Here is a 20,805-nt window from a genome sequence, read left to right as displayed (position 1 = left end):
TGTATCGGATGACTGATGTGACGCACGACTCTTTGCTCACCATGGACGGAGCGCCTCCTACTGGCCCACTAAACACGACACCTGTTGAGGCACGTCCCAGGTGGTGTCATCTTCCAGGACCATTCGTTCTCCGCCACCGTGTGAATTCTGTCGAAGGACATCTTGTGAACTCACAGCGTGGCTAATATAAAGTTGCAATTCGGGTTAAGTGTGAGTGGTGGTAGCGGTAGTAGATACGTTCCATTTGTCAATCCACTTGCAGATGAAGGCCTTCCCACGTCGTGCAGGCAGGTTTGTCAAGGTGGGGGGAGAAAAGAACAGCAGTGGACGTTGCAGTGTTGTCCTCCACTGTCCACAACGCATACGACACCTGTTTATTGTAGATGGTGATTGCCCAACCAAGCACTATCCAGGGTGAAACCTGCTTCGCTTCGGAAATCTCATGGGATCCGGTGCATTCCGGCTGACTTGGGCCAGGTCATGTGATAACCAAAACGCGCTTTTATATTCGAATTTACGCGTACACGCGTGCGTGTGTATGTATATGTGCGCATATGCAATTCAAGCAATGATGTCCCTATTATATTCTTAACAGGGCATGGTTTATAATGCCAAGTGAAAATCACAACCCTGTGTCCCTGGCCTCAATGTGGACAATCGGCAGCTAAAGACAGAATTTTGATCGTGATAAATGGAAGCGTCATTCGTCTGTGCCAGTGGTCAGGGGATTAGACCATTGTCGCTCAACACAATGCACATCAATACATGGAGGAATAGGAGGCTAGGTTATCAAGTTGCCAGCGAAATGCAGAAATCTCACATGACATTGTTATGCAAGGCACAAATTAACAACCTTCCGGTACTTTCCGACCCTGCAGTTTTGTATTTAAAATCAATCTGCTTTATACCAATTCTACATGTATTTTTTTTCTTAATTTCCCACATGCTAATATTAATTTTCCCAACGCCGAATTTTAAGACTCCTCTTTTACACGAAGGTCCTAAACGCAACATTTGGTCGATTTATTTTACATCGGAAATCCTATTAACTGATTTCTTGTAGGGTCGCTCTTTGCATAGATCCTATTAATTGTGTTTATCCAAGCAGAAAATAATGGATACATACGGATAATCGGATGAATTTGCCACCACTTCTGGATGATGTCCTCTTATCTTCCTGATGGGAAAAGAATGCCATACCACGTGTAGAATTATAGTAATAGGGCATCTGTAGCAAGAACCATTTTTACTTTTCTCAAAGAATATCCCGAGCACGTGGGGAAAAACGTCGGACCATTTGCCAAAGAAGACGCAGCGCAACCCAAAATGGCATCGGAGAGCCATATAACGATGTTGTATGTTTTAAATGTAGGAGGAAACCAGAGATAACTCATGCATCTGCTTGTCAAAAAAAAAAAACATACATTCATGGAGAATCCTTAATCTATCGACAGAGATGATAATTTTCCTTCCGTCTGATACTCCTGCCTCATCGTCATACAAGTGAGAACCCTGACTTGCTGTGCTGGCTCCGTCTTTGTGTGAGTCACCAACGCCACCATCATGCAATTGGTTTGCAGACGATCAGTGCCAGAGCTGGACATCAATGAGCCACTGTGCTTGAGGCTGCAGTTCATATCCCTTGCACGCAATACAAACACCGGTGCATACATATATACTATATGGAGCGTAGGTATGCCATGGTGCATCGATTAACCAATCAAAATACATTTCTTATACCCCTGGTGCATGCACCATGTATATTCACAATGTATTCAAATTGCGTGCTATATTAAGAATGCATGTTCTGGCTAATAGAACAAAGGGTAAGGAACATAGCATGACTGAACATGAAAGCAAGACATTATAGACAAGGCCAGACAAATAAGACGGGACATATTAGACAGATAGTACAAACCAGACAGCACGAGGCAGTCAGACAGTACAACACAAGACGAATGAGAGTGGCATAACATATGCGACTGGAAATACAAATGTGAAACAGAGTATACATCAGACAAACGGTCGGTACGATTCAGACATAATGGGTTAACTCTTGAATTGAATCATAACTCCATGAAGACTTTATTGAGAGCAAGCATATCTATTGTGTTTTGCAAGTACACAATGTACACGCAAGTACACGTACACATCCTTGTTCAATCCTCTGCTGGATGAAGGCCTCGCCGTGCCTTGTCGGTCATGATGTGTATTTGACCATACTTCACCATCACTATTTATCTGAAAATAAAATGTTAAACTATTATGCTGTTACAATACAAATCTCCTGAGGTAGCAATCACTGCGTTTAAGATGATAATATCATCAATGATCGTATTAACGTGTTGGCCATGAATATAGTAGGCATTTTTAGGCAAACGCTTATTTAAATGGGCACCCAAAAACTCTCTCATACACGCGTGGGTGTCTGTAGCCGCATGTCCACTAATGTGGAGCCAGCAATGAATGTCAATCCAAGTCCGTACCCAATTATTTCAAGCACCTGCGTGTCAGGCTCACATTTACAATTGAAGCCCGCAACCAAAGAATCCAAGTTGGATGATGAAAATTGTTCCGTGCCAAAAAATGCAAATTACTTCACTGAACGTTAAAAATGTAAGATGCTCTCCAGATAGGAATAGTTAATCACACAGTTAGTTGGGTTAAGTGGGATTTATATTTGTCCGTAAACAATTGTGTATTTTAGCTATATACATGCGGTGAATGTGTGTGTGTCTTTTTGTGTGGCCTCAAGGTGCACATAGCCTGGCACAAGCGTCATGGTGGCGTCACCGCTACTTAGTGGCCAATGGCGGTTGTTGTTGTTGTTGTTGTTTGTGTGAGGATGGTAACGTAGTGGTTAGCACACTATGCTCTGGATCGGGCGGTCTCAGTTTGATTCCTGACCACTACTAATATCTGTGGTAATTGATATCTCAAAGGCAGCCAGGAATGATAGTGACAAATGTTGCCAGCACGGTGCTGAGTCCACCAGCACCTCACATACATTTCTGCCCTTAATAGGTGCTCGCAAACAGCGCATTCCCCTATGGTATAAAAGGCTTAATGGGCAATATTCTTTATAATTTTTTGCGTGTGTTAACACTTAAACCAACTTAACACATATATGTATGATTTAAAAAGTTAAATTCAAACCGTGCATATTTGAAATCAATATGATAAACAGACTTGGTGCCTTTGTGCTTTGCTTGCTTGTAGGAGATGCCAATGGATATATATATTTTAAAAGATATGGAACTCGCAACTTGTGTGCAGCAACATCAAAGAGACTGCAACCTGAAACGGAATGAGATGGGATGCCGCAGTGGGTATGCATCTATCCTGATGCAAAGTGACAGAATTAGACATAAAATAATGAGTGAGTTACCTAACTGTAGTGCAAGCATTCGTTGTATGTCTTAACTGTGTCGAGTATATGTGTGTGTGTGTGCGTGCACATACAGATCTTGGTGTCAAGTGATCAAATTACGAAGTAAATACATTGATCGTACTCTTATCGATGGAGGTGTCTGATGTCCATCGTTATGATGGAGTCAGGTGTCGACTATTGTCGAACAGTTGGAGAATCTGGCAGAAGGAAGGAAGCGACGGTGAGGGGGTGGTGGCATCGATAACGTTGAACATGATGACGCTTGACCTTGACCTCTAATCGTTTTTAGTAAGACGCACTGCTTAGGACTATGGTGATAATGATTGATCGATGGTGTTGACGATTATTATGGAGGTGCGGTCCTCCATGGTAAGAATGTGGAATTCCCACCACTGCCGCATGCAGGGACGGCCTGCGGAGGAGCTGAGCTCTGCGTGGTGTTGTTTCTGGACCTCCACTAGGTCGACTCGGCCTCAAATGAGTACCTGGTGTTGTGTGTAAACATCGCCACTCAGGAGACACAGTTGGCGTGGTACTGGCCACCCACCCCCTCGTGTGCCGTGCCCGTCTTCACAGGTGCTACTCGCTAACAGCACTTGCTCCAACAGTCTATTAAGGCTACATGGGGGATTTTTGTCTTTCTGAATTTCAGATGGTGACAAGGAAGAAGCGAGAAGTGAAGCAGCGGCGGCACCGTTTGTCACAACTGACCTCGCGCCTTCATGGGGAGGACCTGGTAAATTCTTGATAAAAAAAAAATATTCAGCCAAACACAACATTTCCACAGGTGTCCATGTTTACTCCTTTGATGAAAAATAAGAATAGATTTTACCCTTTGGTGGAAAACCCCCTTTCTACAGCTCTAGCGAGCCCCCCCCCCCCCTCTAGAGACCCCCCTCTAGAGAGCCCCCTTCTAGAGAGCCCCCCATAGAAAGCCCCCCCCCCTCTACAGCTCCAGATATCCTCACCTCGAGGGTATTTCACCCCACCATTCCAAACTTAGCAGACGACGGGAGAAGAGGTGGCAAGCGCCCACAGTTTGTACCCCACCACACGTGACCAGCCGATTAACTGGCCGTGGGGAAACCCATCCATCGCGCCTCCAATTAGCGCCGTTGGCCACGTACGGCGCGAAAGAAGTTCAGCACACATTCATGACATTGATGCTTCCGGGTGAACAGAACAAGGCGTGGTGGGTGGTTGGGTGGAGGGGGAGGGGAATGTAAGAAACTTGCCCCATTGTTTCAACTACCAGGCTGGTAGGTTTTAACAGAACCAGCAACCTCTGAAATGCAAGTCCAGTGTGCTAACCAGAACGAACTTGTTAACATCCCCTTTATTTAATCATTAATTTTAATGCTATTTTTAAGTGTCTCTCTGCTCAAATTAGTGGCCGGCGAGGGGAGGGGGGTGTGCTCATTACAGTCCTTCACCAGTGGTGGACATTCCACATTCATTTGGTGGGGGCAAGTCCCTCCATTAAAGATGATCACTGTTGACTTCTCACATTAGTCCTCATTCCAGACGAAACACCTCATTCGAGAGTCAAACATGGCACCTCGTGCCTTTGACATTCCTCCTCTCCGAGCACACCGGTGGTGGTACCATCAGCCGCATCAGAACATCAACAGGCCGCTCCACACCACCTCTTCCACAGGAGTGCAATCGTGGCCATTCAACCCAGACCATGGACTAGATAGTAAGTCACTGTAGTCTGTGGATATCAAAACGACACCAACTCTCTCCTGAAGCCCTCTCGTGGCTCGCAGACCTCGGGCATTAGCATTTAGCTCCTGAACATCTTACTGGTAGGAACCTCCTGGTTACACCAGCCCACAGGGGATTATTGTGTCGTGCAGGGAGGGGTCGGGTGGGGAGGGAGGGGCTGGGTGGGGAGGGGAGGGTGGGGAGGGGCTGGGTGGGGAGGGTGGGGCTGTGTGGGGAGGGTGGGGCTGGGTGGGGAGGGAGGGGCTGGGTGGGGAGAGAGGGGCTGGGTGGGGAGAGGCTGGTCACCCCGTGGTGCCCTTATAAAACTCAACGTTTAACCTACTCACGCCGGCTTGTGCCCGTCCTCACAGTTGGGCATATTTGCGGAATACACCACGCCGCCGTTGACCCTGGCCACTGACCGAGTAACCCAACGTTCCTACTAGTTCAGGAATGTGTTGCCATCCATAAGCATAGAATCGGTACTCGTTTTATTGATGCCAGGGGGATGAAAGAGCTTCGTCAGACCGTGCCCGTTGGAGATTTTTTTTTTAATCACAAGATATCAATGCCGGAGCCGTGGTTCATTCGATCATGCTGCATATTGATATTTGCATCATCCGTGTCTTTGTGGATGTGCAATGTGCACACACGTGTACTGAGCCTCCACTTCTTTCGGCACTCCAACATTCTAGACATCTGTGTCTCTCTTTGTGTGTGTCTCTCTGTAATTATCCAGGAAACTGTCTCTCTGTGCCTGTCTTTCTCTTTGTATCTCTCCATCTCACTCTCGTCATGCCTCTCTCTGTGTCACTATCTCCGGCAGTACATATACTAAAATTGGAACGATACAGAGAAGAGTAGCATGGCCCCTGCGCAAGGATGACACGCAAATTCTGTGTCACTATCTCTCTCTCTACATGGGTGTATCAGTATTTTTTATTTTAGTAGCACTCTTCTGGCCTCCACGTATTAATTTCTCAGTGTCTCTCTCTCTCTCTGGGTCTTTGTCTTTCTTTTCCACGTCTCACTCAGTCTCTCCGTATCTCTGCGAATGTGTCTCTCCATGTTGAGGCGTCTCCTATCACATCTTGTTCTCTCTCCACATGTCTTTCTGTCCATCTCTCTCCGTGTCTCTGCCTCGGCGCGTCTGCCTCTCCCTCTGTCTAGGGCTTCTCTTCCTCTCGTTTGTACCAGTTCTAAATTCGTCCTGAGATGGCTCCTATCGTCAGTGTGACGACCGCATTGAGGTGCATTGGTGTGCACAGCAGTGCGTGCAGAACGGATCAAACAAAGACCCGCTGCTTTTCCCTTCTCGACGACAGCACGCGTTTTGTGATTCCATGTTGTTTCCGCACGTGATCTGAAATAGGATTTGTTTTGTTCCATTGAGCCATTGGTGACCGCCCAGCCATTGTGCCCTTTGTTCATAATTCACAAACGATACGTAAGATCCGTGTGTGTGAGCTTTTTAGTTTTTAGCTGAGCAGCTGTTTGATTATTCAGCGTTTTTGTTGTTGTTGTTGTTGTTGTTGTTGTTTTTTTCTTCCATGATATAGGTTTTTTTGGGTTTGATCGCGTAAATATAAATGTGTGGTTAAATCCGCCACCACCCGACACAGCCAATTAGTAAGGTTTGTCACGTAAACAGAACATGCCAATTCGTTACTAGTACAGCACACCGGTGTGTTGGAGAGCAAATCCACATAATTTGCCATCGGGTTTAACGACACATTTATATTTGCGCGATCTAATCCAAAAAAAACTATATTATGGATGATATTGGTCGCGAAAGCCTACGAGTTAAACTGCTGTAATTTTTTACAATTTTCAGAAGAAATTCAATGTTGTTTCGGTTGTGGAAGGCCTTAATTCAGGTAAAGACGCGTCTACTTGCGTTTTGCCATACATGTTCTATTCCCCCACTGCACTCTGCTGATGAATGTGGTGAGCATCTTTAAATTCTGATGGCTGTACTTATTATTGTACTTAGCGAGTTAAAATAATTAGTGCTAGTTGCCACGACGTTTTACTGTAATTTGCCTCAGTAAAATGTGCTTTAGCAAATTAGAATTACATTGGAATGTAGTAATAATGAGGGGGAGACGGTGAGAATTGGAATGCATGGTTGTTAAACATTAAACTATTCTTTACTTTTGTGACAATCCAGGTGCGACCCCTTTGAGACCGCTTCTTTGAATTGTCAAGGCAGACGAGGGAGTGAATTATTGCGACGAAATCTTTCCCGGGGGGGGGGGGGGGGAGTCCCAAACATTAACAACAAAAGCAAGAATGCAATGAATACATTAATAATAAACAAACGCAGTTTGACGTGTCTAATGATTTTTTTTAAATTATTATTGTTATTTGGCCACACTCGTAACATCTCGCAATTAAATCTCCCAAGACTGATTCCTGCTCCACTATCCCCTCTCGCTGTCTTCCCCATCGCCATTGCTCTTCAGTTGTATTATTGTGATCGTTTCGATATATTAACGTAACAATATTAAACGATACTCTTAGTTCTTTCGGTAAAGTCACGTAGGTAAGAGTATGAATCCTTGCAGTCACGAAAGCTTCAAATCTAGAATTAATATAAAACGATGGCAATCTTCAGCTTTTCCCTCAATCAAATATTAAATGGAGGCCTACACCTTTCTAAATTGTGTCCACGGTGGTTGTTTGACCATACTTTCGCTGCTCTTGTCAGTGTGGGTTGGTGGGGTGCTCAAGACGAGTTTGGATATCACTCGCTACTGATGTCAATCCGAATTTTGCTAAATCAATTCCCTTTGGAGACTGACCCAGCCCACCATCTGCCCGATGTCAGTTCCCCATCGTGGGATGTTAACACTGGTTGTCTTACGGTTTACAATCACATTACCAGCATAGAAAGATGGAATTTCCAGCACTGGCTCAGAGTTCCTGAAAGAAATAAGCACAGATCAACACTTGTTTGAACATAGGGACACTTTGTGGTGATTGCTACATTGGAGAAACAAAACGTCATGTTGCTGATCGTGTCCGCGAGCACAAGTCAGATCTGAAACACGGCAGAACTGATTCTTCGGCCGTTGCCGATCATTGTTACAACTCGGCGGGCTCTCATGAAATTGTCTTTTCCGAGACCAAGGTTCTCTGCAAACCTCCGGGCTACCATCAAAGGTTTGTACACGAAGCCATACAAATATACAAACACAGACATAATTTCAACCGTGATGATGGGTACAAACTCAGTAATCACTGGAAAGATGTTATTAACCACGCAAAAAAGACTTAATTACACTTTTTGGACCATCTTATCTGACAGGCACTATTTTAATTTACTTCACCGAGTGTTAACATCCACAGTGTTTAACAGTAATCTCTTCATTGTTCTTTGATCACCGCTCGCCACGTTTCCATTCATTGTGTTGAGCACTACGTGATGTCTTTGATCACCGCTCGCCCTCCGTCCCGGCGCGTCTCCATTCATTGTGTTGAGCACTGCGTGCAGTCTTTGATCGCCGCTCGCCCTCCGTCCCGACACGTCTCCATTCATTGTGTTGAGCACTGCGTGCAGTCTTTGATCACCGCTCCTCCTCCCTCCCGATACGTTTCCATTCATTGGCTACCACAGCCTGATAAGCTCTCCCCCCCCTCTCCACCTCCCTTCAACTTGCTTATAAGGGATTACATCTTGAATCATTGCTTCACTTGATGCAGCTAATTCGGCTGTGACGGTCCCACCTGATGACGGAGACTTGTGTTGCCTCCGAAACGTCGTGATTTTTATTTTGTTTTGTTTTATTTTACTTTCATTAATTTTAATGTTTTTACCTACGTGACTTTACCGAAAAAACCTGAGAATAAGAATACTTTAATGACCGTTTTACTTTTCACGTTTGAAATCATCTCACGGTCCGCAGTCATGTTCACTCTTGTCATCTGGTTGCCACAATGGACGGATGATGGATGGCGTGCAGCACCCCCACTACCGCCACCCCACTCTCTCACTCTTTGCTTTGTCCCAACATGCACTGCTCTCTGCTCTCCGGCAATCGCTCAGTCGCTGTCGCTCTACAACTCGCAGACGGCAGTGAGGTGGTGATCGCCGGGCTATTCATTCTCTCCAACATTTTATTTGTGAACGGCCTGCTCTCTAACTCAGGTCGTGCCTTCTCAAAACAAAAAGAAACATCTTCTTGGTTCTCTTTTTGGTAAAGTCACGTAGAATGGAAATAATGAAATAATACAAATAAAACATAATAAAATAATTCTCACGACGTTTCGGCCACAACGCAAGCAGCCGTCCTCAGGTGAAGAACATGTCTGTCGGGAAGACAGCGTTATTTCCCTTCTACGTGACTTTACCGAAAGAACCAAGAAGATGAATCCTTGCAGTCACGAAAGCTTTAAATCAAAAAGAAACAGTTGTGTGTTTTGAAGAGGGGCTTCGTTTTTTTTTTAGTTTTCAGGCAGATTCTCCAGTAATATTGCTCACCCCCTTTCTGCTACGTCGGGTTCCCGACTTAAAAAGCTAAACGACGGACAGACGCCCTTCGATAAGTCGATCGCGTCGCGATGCTGACGGGGACGTCACCTCAACAAGTGCAGTGCCTTGTTTTTTTTGCCCCGGCCTGCTTTACCAGCCAGCTCTGGGCGCGTTTGGCCACCGCCCCCCCCCCAGAGCCGCCAGCACAATACAAAGACGTTCCCTTATCAATATTGACCCAAAGCGTTTGTCACAGGACCATCCCTTCCCGTGCGGTAAGCTGATATGTAACACTCTGCGGAGCAATTTCCTACGCAGCAGCCCAGAGGCGATCAATAAGGCTATTGTAACAATTGTACTCCCTTTGGAGGGCTTTCTTTGTCGCGATCAATCCGCTTAACGCAGTTGTTTCTCCCTTGTCACGCTTCAGTACATCCCCTTGTTTCGCCTAAAATGGGTCCTGATACATTTCGGGAGATAAGGTGGTTGATTTTTCTTCAAACTGCGTTTGTTTCCTTTGCAGTTTGTACAAGTCCTATGATAAATGTTCATTTTTTTCACGAACTTTGCTATTTTATTTTCGTGCGTTTTCGCCGCGCGATCTGGTCCTGTCGTGTACAGCAGCGGTCATGAACACCCCGGCGTGGAATAAGAGGGACTTTTTTTTTTTGGGGGGGGGGGTATCTTTGAACGTACAGTACAACTTTTGTCGATTATGGTTATACAATGTGGCGTCTTTCTTGATTAAGCAGCGCTTCGTGAAAATGTACGCCTATTGTGGGTAACCTGCTATTTTTAAGTGTTCTTTACACTCATAGTAATTGCTGTTGAAGTGCCAAAGCAACTGATTCTAAGTGCCAACACGAGTAGTGTAAAGTAATCTTAGTTTATTTTTAAGAAATACATAATCAGTTTCCAATTACTGCTTACTCAATGTTTTAAAGGGTGAGGATAATCTCCAATTTAGCGTGTTCATGTTAACGTAATCTGTTTACATTACTGTTGCGATTACTTTATTCAAATATATATTTGTTAGCCTGATTAAGCCCTAGAAATACGGCACTATGCTCTGTTGGTAGGTCTTGATGTACAATCTGTAGGCTGTGCATTCTGCCGTCTGCATTACCTCAAGCCGCTGACACGATCACTTGCCTATTTACATTATCTTTGAAATCGTCATTAAAAAAGTGTTCAACAATAATCTTAGTAAACGTAAAAAAAGCAACACATTTGTATCTGCTAAGTTCATGGCCAATCTTATTTAAATCGAAGTCAAATCAGGGTGTCGCCGTGCTTAAAGCACGCATTGAAACCGTCCTCGTGTCTGCTCGCAGCCATGGACCAAGGGCGGAAATTCCTCATTCCCATGGCAGGCACGCTAGTCTCGCTACGTCGATTGACAATTTGCATTGCGTGTAAATCGAGATGAGTGATGTGATTGCAACTGATAACGCATTACTTACCCCCAACGCTGCTCTGCAAACAGAGGAACACGGCAACAGCATCCCTTTAAAAGTAAGAGAAATATATATTAAGGAATGCAAAGATAAATTTTGAGCAGAAACGACAGTAAATTAGCTATTACCTTGCACCTTTTTTATCTCCGGCAGCATCAGCTCATGGTTCTGGCCAGTGGGAAACGGGGCACTTGTAATGTAATGTTATCGCCGCTTTCAAAGTGTGTATTAATGGAAGGCACGGCTGATTGAGTGATCAAATGAGATAGCATGCGGATTTGCCTTCCAACATATCAGAAACGGGATCGCAACAAGACTTTTTTTTTTATTCCCCACCAGCCGCAACCAGTTTCTCTTAAATTGATTCGAATTGCTGAACGGTATTAAATTGATGGAATTTTTTTCTATCTCTCTCTCTTTCCCTCTCTCTCTCTCTCACAAGCCCCTATCCGCTTGCTAGAATTTCTTTTGATCGTGAAATGTGAATGCAGTTCACAAATTATATTGTAAAATAAGCCTTTCGCTAAGGGGGAAAGTGATGCGCTTCATCTCTGAGCTCCACGCTTTCACCTTCGTTGGAATACCGTTCCGTAAATGCCGGCAGTGAATGTGACTTTCTGTTTTATTTGTTTGTATTCTACCACATTTCATTAAAAAAAAAATTGTTTATACACACCCTTACCCTCGAGAAAACCCTCGCTTTATGTTTTTTTTTGTATCTTGTGGTTTATTTTTTTTACCAAGTACAATGCAATGCTACATCACGTTGATTATTTTAAGGAGTGGTGACACAGTGGTACGGAGCACTGCGCGATAAACCTTGACAGCCTGAATTCGAATCCCGTCCATAGCTCGCAGCAGTGACGAGTGATGAATGAACTGGTCCCGGATGCCCCCTTTACTAACTGACCCTGACGTGGTGAAGTATGGTCAAACAGGTGACACGGGCAAGCAGTTGCAGGGGCTGCACCTATTCCGTTTACCGTGCGCACACGTTGTAGGTAAAGTGAGAAAAATAGACTCTCACACGGCTCCTAAAAAATATAATTCCTCTTCCACCCGGAGATCGTGAGTGTTTTTCTTTTTTCCGACGGATCTCTAAAGTGATGGCTTGCGTGCATTGAGGGACCTTGTGCTGCTGGGTCTAGAGAAATGATCGGGTGGTGTTTCTCAGAGTCCCTCGCATTTCACAGGCTGGCTTGTTGGCACTTAAAAGCACTTGCCACATCTGACACTTAAATGTGAGGCCATGTCCTTATCAAGCGCGTTCATCGGTGAGAGCTGACTCCACTCCCTGATCAATTCCCCTCCCCTTCCTTTGGAAACATAACGAGATCTACTGCACTATGGAAAATTGATCTCTTCTTTTGGGAGCAAATGTGCTCTGTGATGTGGGGTTTTTCAAATGGATGAGCAAAATGTTTTACAGGATTTTGTTTGCATTTGAATACATCTCCTTTTTAATGTTTCTTTATGAGGATGGGTTATTTTTTTAAATAGATACGGCGTGTATGTATAGAATTTAGCTCCAAGCCCAAGCTGAGGAAAATTGTGTTAAATGTGAAATAGGTTCATAACACGCCTGAGATAAAGTGTGTTATATTATTTTAGCACGTGTTCATTTCATTTGTTAACTGTAAATTTCCTGGGGGTGAGGGGGTGGTGGGTTTAAACAGGCAGTATATTTCCAGCCAATGTAAGGCAAGGCAACAGTTATGCTGCTTTGCAAAGACCCTGCCATCGAAGTGTGGAATTTCTCCACACCGGCTCTCAGGGCTGTCACTTTTCATCAACGGACTCGAGCGTGGAGAAACGTGGACATTTTAATTCAGCGTCTTTTTCGAAACTTTGCACTTCTTTGAAGTTGACTTGAATTGTGAACGAACCAGTGAATCGCATTATCTTGGAAGCACTGTGTGGATTTTCAACTCCCGTAACTTGGGAAGGACTGCGGCTTATGGCCCTCTACATTGATGTGTATTCAGTTTCTTTCTTTTTCCAACTGAGAGCCAGCTCTCGCCATATCTTCTTGATGATATGTGCTTATCGTGTCTGATGGCCTTGGTAGATAATACGTTGGATATGCCTGCTTAAATTTCAATAGCATCAAATGCCTTTTCATAATTGATGAACGTCAGACAATGGAGTATATTGTGTTCGGTGTTCATCTAATTTTATTTTCTTATGATATAGTTCAGGAAATGCTGCTGATGGAATGGTTTCAATTCAGTTCACCCTTGTAAAATATGTCTATTATCTCATTGTCCTCCTACTCGTTTTTTCCTGGTTAAGAACATACATATATTTAAAGAGCTTTCGAAAGTGTGTTTTCTTTACTCTCACGTCTATTGAGTATAGATCTCTTTTTAGATTTGCGGCTAGGGTACTGTGCTGTTAACCTGCCCACCAGTATGTGGTGATGCCAGTCCAGGGGCTAACGTTTGTGGCGTGCGATATCTGAATCAGTCTTGGGTGCCCCATTCTCAAGCCTGCAAGTAGCGCCATAGTGAAGTATGGTTTCGGGAGACCTTCATCCAATAGTGGATCAACAAAGGGCTGTAAATTTTTGTTATGATTATTATTTATTTCAAGATTTATAACTTGCACAACATTTTATATGATCTATATAAAGCGTGATACATTCCAAGAAAAAAGGTCGAATAATGTATAAATGTGTGCTATGTAGCTTAGAGTGCAATGTTCACCTAACAGTCTTTCTGTAACTCAGAAATAAACTGTTGGGTTTTCTGATAAAATAGGTACATGTAACATTTTAGAAGTTATGGAATTACACGCAGCCAACTTTCCTATGAAATAAAGTGGGAGATTGAGGAAAGCCACGTGGTGAGAGTGGAGGCTATGTTATAGCAACTATAATGTACTTTTTATATGTTCAATGTTTAGGATGAATGTGTGGAAAGAGGCAGTGCAGGGGTCAGTGCACAGCACTTTGGGCCCAGTGAGACCCAGGTTATTTTCCCACATCAGCAGCAATTGGTATCTGGACTTGGCTTTTACCTCCGCTGAGTTAACTCGGCCGAAAATATTTTTCGTTTTGGTGAGGTGTGAGAAACGTTAATGCTCTGGAGAGTGGCAATCAAATGTGTATGTTGGTCACATGACCCATGCATTTGCCGGGTCGACATTAATAGGTGCTCACTAACAAAAATACGGGGCGGGGGGAGATATTTGTCTTTATCGCTCAGTTTAGTTTAGTCACTAAGATAGAAACAATTCACTTACACGCGTTCCTAGCCTTCCAAAAAGGAGGGGGGGTGTTGCTTTATTTAGAGCTGGCTGGTCAGGGGATTTGGCTCGATGAAAGACCTTGACTCATGGATGCGGAAGCAGGATTTCTTATTCAGAGCACCCACGCTCGAATTGGTCCTTGAGATATTTGATGCCTGTGAAGTCGACAGAACGTGGTTCAAAGTCGCAAAATAAAGATCGCAACTCTTAGCGGGTGACTTACGGAGAAACTTGCTTGGCGTCAGCTCCAAGCAAGCGAGAATCCGCTAAGCGGTGAGCGCCATTTCCCACGGCACAAACCAAGTTCACTTTGGTTATTTTTGAACCAAACTGTTGGTTGTGGTGAACTCAACGCCCACAACTTCAGTGGTTGGAATGTATACAGGTGCAGTCCCCAGCGGTTTGAAGAAGAAATAATTTCCCATTCAAAGATTTTCTCAAGTGAAGTGAAGCTTTTCCCACAATATTTATATTCCCCTGGTGGGTTTCACGGAGGCTTGTAACAGTTGACCCCTTGGTGAGTCACTGATTGGTCACGATTTGTGGTCGCAATTCGCTTTCAGGGATAGAGTTCCATCTTGCCCCGAGGTGCATTGCAGTGCCTGTCATGCTGCAGCCAGGGCCGTAGGGCCTTGGGAAACTATAAAGGGCCTACGAAAAAAAAAATGTACCATGCTTTTTTTTCCATGATAACAAAAATTATATAACCAAGAGATGTTCTTGAATAAATCTATGTATATAGCAAGGAAAGTTACAGTGTTTATACAAAGAGGCAGAGTCATGCCAATGTCAATCTTTTGTTATATATATAAGGTGAGAGAAGTAAACACCGGAGGTGAACTTTTCGAGATATTTTCATTGCAAAATTAGCAATAACATCTTCACGTGGCGTTTGTCGCACATTCTCATTCTCAATAGAGAGTAGAGCAAGGGTAGATGAGCGCTGTTGTCCTACGCGTGACACAAGCGAATGACAGCGGCGGTAGTGGTGACATGGGCAGCAGTAGCAGCTGCAGGAAGTTATCACTGAAGGTCGACAAAACAGAAGTGCCTAGGGCCTACAAGAACCTTAAACCGGCCCGGGCTGCAGCGATTACATTGTAGTATTATTATTATTCTAATTACTCTTGTTTACCCAAGGAAGCCTCAATGTGACTGAGTCCCGTGACTGGTTTTCAGGAGGGTTTTTACCACGTTTCTCTTTGCTAGAATGGGGAAAACATTGCTTCTGTGTAGAAACCAGTTGAGTCATTTGCGGGGAACGCTTTCTAAATGTTGGCAAATTTGGACCACGACACCGGCACACGATGGCCTGCCCTTGCGACTGACGTCATGGGATCTTTAACGTCCACCGTGAAGTTGACGGCGCGTGGCATTACCGTGTTTCTGACACCCGCAAACCGTGACCCCCCCCCTCTTTCCCTGCAACAATAGACGAACGAGCTGCCGCTGTGTCATAGCCACCGTCCCTGAACTGACGGTGACTCACGTTGAAAATCATTGATTCTCAAGCTCGCGATTTTATACAGGAATCGCAAGCATCATAATGGAGTGTAATGAATGAGTCGATGCATCGTTACACCCACAGGTGAATGCCATCGTATCTTCGACTGTAATCTCCTTGCTCGGTGTGCTTGCCGCTTGCAGTAGAGTCAGTGTCTCGTTCCTTCACACACAATGCGGTTCCATCTCTGTGTGATCCACCAACGCCCCGGTCCTCCTAGTCTCAATGATTATACCCGTGTGCCCATCGCGCCTGGCTACATTAAACACAATACTCTGGGCAGGTAATGCTCTTCGCGGGAAAGGCACACAGTGGGGGGGGGGGGGGTTGCCTAGAGAATTGGCAAATTAACTCAGGGGAAAACACAGTGGGACTTTGAACAAAAAAAAGGGGGCTTCACATTTTCCAGGGATGTTGGCAGATATGGGTGTGTCGTTTTCTTCAGTATGCTTTGCAATTATCTTTTTCGGGCTCCTTGAGTCGATGTCTTTAACGCCCATGACGTGATGGGACTGCATAAGTGACTGCTGCATGTCCCGTGTGTTTTCGTTCTCGCTAACAGCGCTAGATTTTATAAGCCAAGGTTGGCAACAAACAAATGCGTTTCATTTTAAATGGGCGATGTGATACGCTTGTGTGAAAATATTGCTTTTTTTACCATAACTTGATATATATAGAGAAAAAAAGTCCACACCTCTGAATTTATGTATGGTTTTATTTCTCTCTTTATTCCGTGAACTAAAATGGTGATTCAGGGTTTGAGGCATTATGCAAGCCTATTTGAGACGGCTTGTGATTTCAAAAGCCAAATTTCAATTTATCCCGTCAGCTGCTGTTTGTAAATTGCCCGAAATGTAAGACTACAATTGCATGCCTCCATCATAGTTTTAATAGAACCTTTGCAGGCATGGTCATGGGTGCACTCAAGTGAAAAGTCATTATAGTTTTAATAAAATAAGCACTTTAAATCTACGACGCTCTGCATTTAGCAGTGAGCAAGGAGATACACTGGCTAGGTTAGACTTCTTGCTGACTATTGATTGAAATTGTTGGGCAAGGCAGCGTGTTAAACGCGCTCGCTGTTTACATTGTTGTGAGGCTGTAGTTAAAGTGTCTGTGAGTTAGGTACAATGCGTATAAGGCTGGTGTAGGAGCCCGGATTGAGGTGCTGGAATTGGTGCGGGAGAAGGTGGAGAGGGGAGAGCTTAGGTTATGGAAGGAAAGGTGCAGAGAGAGGTTGCTTTGATTCTATGAGTTGTCCAGCGTGCCTTTGCCTTCATTGAAGCATTTTTCAAAATGTACGCAAAGTGTCATTTTCCTCAATATGATGAATAGCAAAAAATAAATAAGCAGACAATACGCCGCCTCTCTATATCTGTCTTGCGCAACAAACATCCCATCAGCAGCACGGCATTCTGGGAGTTGATGTTCTTGGCAGCAGACTCTGGACCGGTTTTGACAGTCAGTGTCTCATCAGTAGTCAGACTTGTTTAAACCATTACTGGTCAACTGCTGGATGTTTAAAGCGGGGACCTTCTCTGTTAGGTATGGGCTTGAATTTGACGCAAAACCGAATGACAAAATTACACAAAATAATCATTAGCGCTGTGGTAGAGCACATAATCAAGATATAAATAAGCTATATATTCATCTTCTTGGTTCTTTCGGTAAAGTAACGTAGAAGGGAAATAATAAAATAATAAAAATGAAACATAATAAAATAATAAAATATAATAAAATAAAATAATAAAATAAAATAATATAATAATAAAATATTAAAGCTATATATTAAGTTACTTTCATTATTTAGAATAAAGTCAATGCATATGCTGTGTTATAAATCTGTTGAATGTAGATCTTATTGGGTGCTTTAATAGCATACGTGACGGCAGAACGATGTTTGTCTACGTGTGTAGCCGAGTGAAGTGTTGGCACAGTAGTTCATGCACTAAACTAGTATTCTGTCAGCCTGTTTAACCATTGCATTTCATTCACCAATGTGGTATTGCATGGTCAAACAAAGCCTGTGACCAGCATGGCATGGGGTAGACATTCAGCCATCAGTGGAGTGACATAGGCATATCAATTATTAAGTTGGATTATTATGCATATAACATGCTTACACACGTATTAATAATGCATTGAATCGTTGAAATATAGCGTGCGCGTGTTTGCTCGTCAAGATTGGTTATTTGAACAAATATCTGCGTGAGAACAACATACATATTGCTATGTGAAGAGCACAATTAAAATGATATATAGTCACCTCTAATAGGTAAACCACGGTGTTTCCCAAACAGACACTGGGCCTCGTGTGTGTGTGTGCATTATCGATAGAACTCAATTCATATTCTATGAACCCCCTCTTCAAAATATTCACTCAGCGTTGTTACCACACATGCCTTGTGCAGTATTATATGCTTACACGTCGTTGTAGTTAATCATTTATCAGCTACAATCACAATCAATGAACCATCACAATTGATATTGTTCGACGTCACAGCTGTGTGTGGCGGTTATTGTCCCATGGATAGACTGGTCCCTGCCATAACAATGTCGAGTTTACAACAATTGATTTGGACTACCAGTTCCCACCCAATGCTTGCCTGAGTATAAACACTGGTATTTTATGTGTATTTTTCAACAAAAGAGTCAAACTGCAATGCTTTTCACTTGTTTCATAATCAGCCAATAACACACCTGCCTAAGCTGCTGCGATCTAAGCCAGTGTACATCCCACGTAGGGTATTGTTTCTTCATGGCTATTACACATTAGCATAATATTTCGGATAAATCTAGAGGTTCATTCACATTACAGATGCATCTATGCAGAGCTATGGCACGTGACGAGTGGTGGTGTAGTGGTTAGCACAATGCAATATGATCCCATCTGTCGTTGCCATTTCAGCTCTAATAGAATAAGATCTCACTAACGGCACTTGCCCCTATGGTCTATAAGGCTAAACGGGGTCTTTGTCTTTCCTGCGCGCGTGTGTGTGCTGCCGTGCATGTGTCGGTCACGTGTGTGGTGGGGGGAGCGGTGGTGCAACGGTTAGCGTGCTGTGCTACGAACCCGGAGACCTGTCGCGCATTCTCGTTCACAGCCATCATCAGTGACGAATATCTGAATCTGGCCTTGGGGCCTCCCCATCGTCGACTCAGTCTTACATGAGTAGATTTGAAGCTTTCGTGACTGCAAGGATTCATATTCTTAGGTTTTTTTCGGTAAAGTCACTTAGGAAAAAAAATAAAAAATAAAATTAATAAAAGCAAAATAAAAATTAAATAAAAATCACGACGTTTCGGAGGCAACACAAGCTTCCGTCTTCAGATGGAACCGTCACATACCGGAAAACCTAAGAATACTTACATGAGCAGCTGGCGCAGCTTTAAACGTTGGCAGTGGGGATACAAAGGTGGCAGGGCACGGTCCTGGCCGCACCACCCCGTTGTGATTTGTGCTGGCGGTGCTTGCTCGCAGCACTTTGGCCCCAACAGTCTGCGTAGGCTTTGGTCATTGGACATGTGCCCACCTATCTATGTACGGTGATGAAAGAGATCTGTGTGCGTGTATACGCATGTGTACGCACGTCTCACTCCCAATGCAAGTTTATATACTTGAACACCGTGTGCAGAATTATAATCTTTATGTATTCTGTGCGCTGTGGCAGAGTGCATGACTCACAAGCATAAGGTTGTATGAGATGTCACATACCAATCAAGGGTCCATTCAACCCACCATCATTCTGAGGTTGATACAAATTGAATACAGCTTTGGTTTGAATTCAATTGCTGTTGTTCTTCACGGGTCCATGGCACAGACTCACAGGTCCATCACACAGACACACAGACACACAGGTCCATCACACAGACACACAGACACACAGACACATATAGGTCCATCACACAGACACACAGACACACAGGTCCATCACACAGACACACAGACACACAGACACATATAGGTCCATCACACGGACACACAGACACACAGGTCCATCACACAGACACACAGACACACAGGTCCATCACACAGACACACAGACACACAGACACATATAGGTCCATCACACGGACACACAGACACACAGGTCCATCACACAGACACACACAGGTCCATTACACGGACACACAGACACACAGGTCCATGACACAGACACACAGACACACAGACACACAGGTCCATCACACAGACACAGAGACACACAGGTCCATCACACATACACACAGACACACAGGTCCATCACACATACACAGGTCCATCACACGGACACACAGCCCATCACACAAACACACAGGTCCATCACACAGACACGCAGACACACAGGTCCATCACACGGACACACGGACACACAGTCCATCACACAGACACAGGTCCATCACACAGACACGCAGACACACAGGTCCATCACACGGACACACAGGTCCATCACACAGACACACAAGTCCATCACACAGACACAGGTCCATAGCACAGACACACAGACACACAGGTCCATCACACAGACACACAGACACACAGACACATATAGGTCCATCACACGGACACACAGACACACAGGTCCATCACACAGACACACACAGGTCCATCACACGGACACACAGACACACAGGTCCATGACACAGACACACAGACACACAGGTCCATCACACAGACACACAGACACACAGGTCCATCACACAGACACACAGACACACAGACACATATAGGTCCATCACACGGACACACAGACACACAGGTCCATCACACAGACACACACGTCCATCACACAGACACAGGTCCATAGCACAGACACACAGGTCCATCACACAGACACACAGGTCCATCACACAGACACAGGTCCATCACACGGACACACAGCCCATCACACAAACACACAGGTCCATCACACAGACACACACACACACAGGTCCATCACACAGACACACACACACAGGTCCATGGCACATACACACACACACAGGTCCATCACACAGACACACACACACACACAGGTCCATCACACAGACACACACACACACA

General features: G+C 44.3%; 1 protein-coding gene and 1 non-coding gene across 2 annotated transcripts in view; both read left to right on the top strand.

Moving 5' to 3' along the window:
• Positions 1-20,805, top strand: part of ZFPM2 (zinc finger protein, FOG family member 2) — a 220,449-nt gene that overhangs the window by 65,980 nt on the left and 133,664 nt on the right. Inside the window, exon 3 of the mRNA XM_078868938.1 lies at positions 4,044-4,127. Within this exon, the coding sequence (XP_078725064.1) occupies positions 4,044-4,127 (84 nt within the window). The remainder of the gene's footprint in view (positions 1-4,043; positions 4,128-20,805) is intronic.
• On the top strand, positions 5,909-6,016 carry LOC144942219 (U6 spliceosomal RNA). Its single transcript, XR_013639337.1, has one exon. It is a non-coding gene; the product is annotated as a U6 spliceosomal RNA (small nuclear RNA).

Source organism: Lampetra fluviatilis, chromosome 26, assembly GCF_964198595.1.
Source record: "Lampetra fluviatilis chromosome 26, kcLamFluv1.1, whole genome shotgun sequence".
Lineage (NCBI taxonomy): Eukaryota > Metazoa > Chordata > Hyperoartia > Petromyzontiformes > Petromyzontidae > Lampetra > Lampetra fluviatilis.
This window is presented reverse-complemented; position numbering and strand designations above follow the sequence as displayed.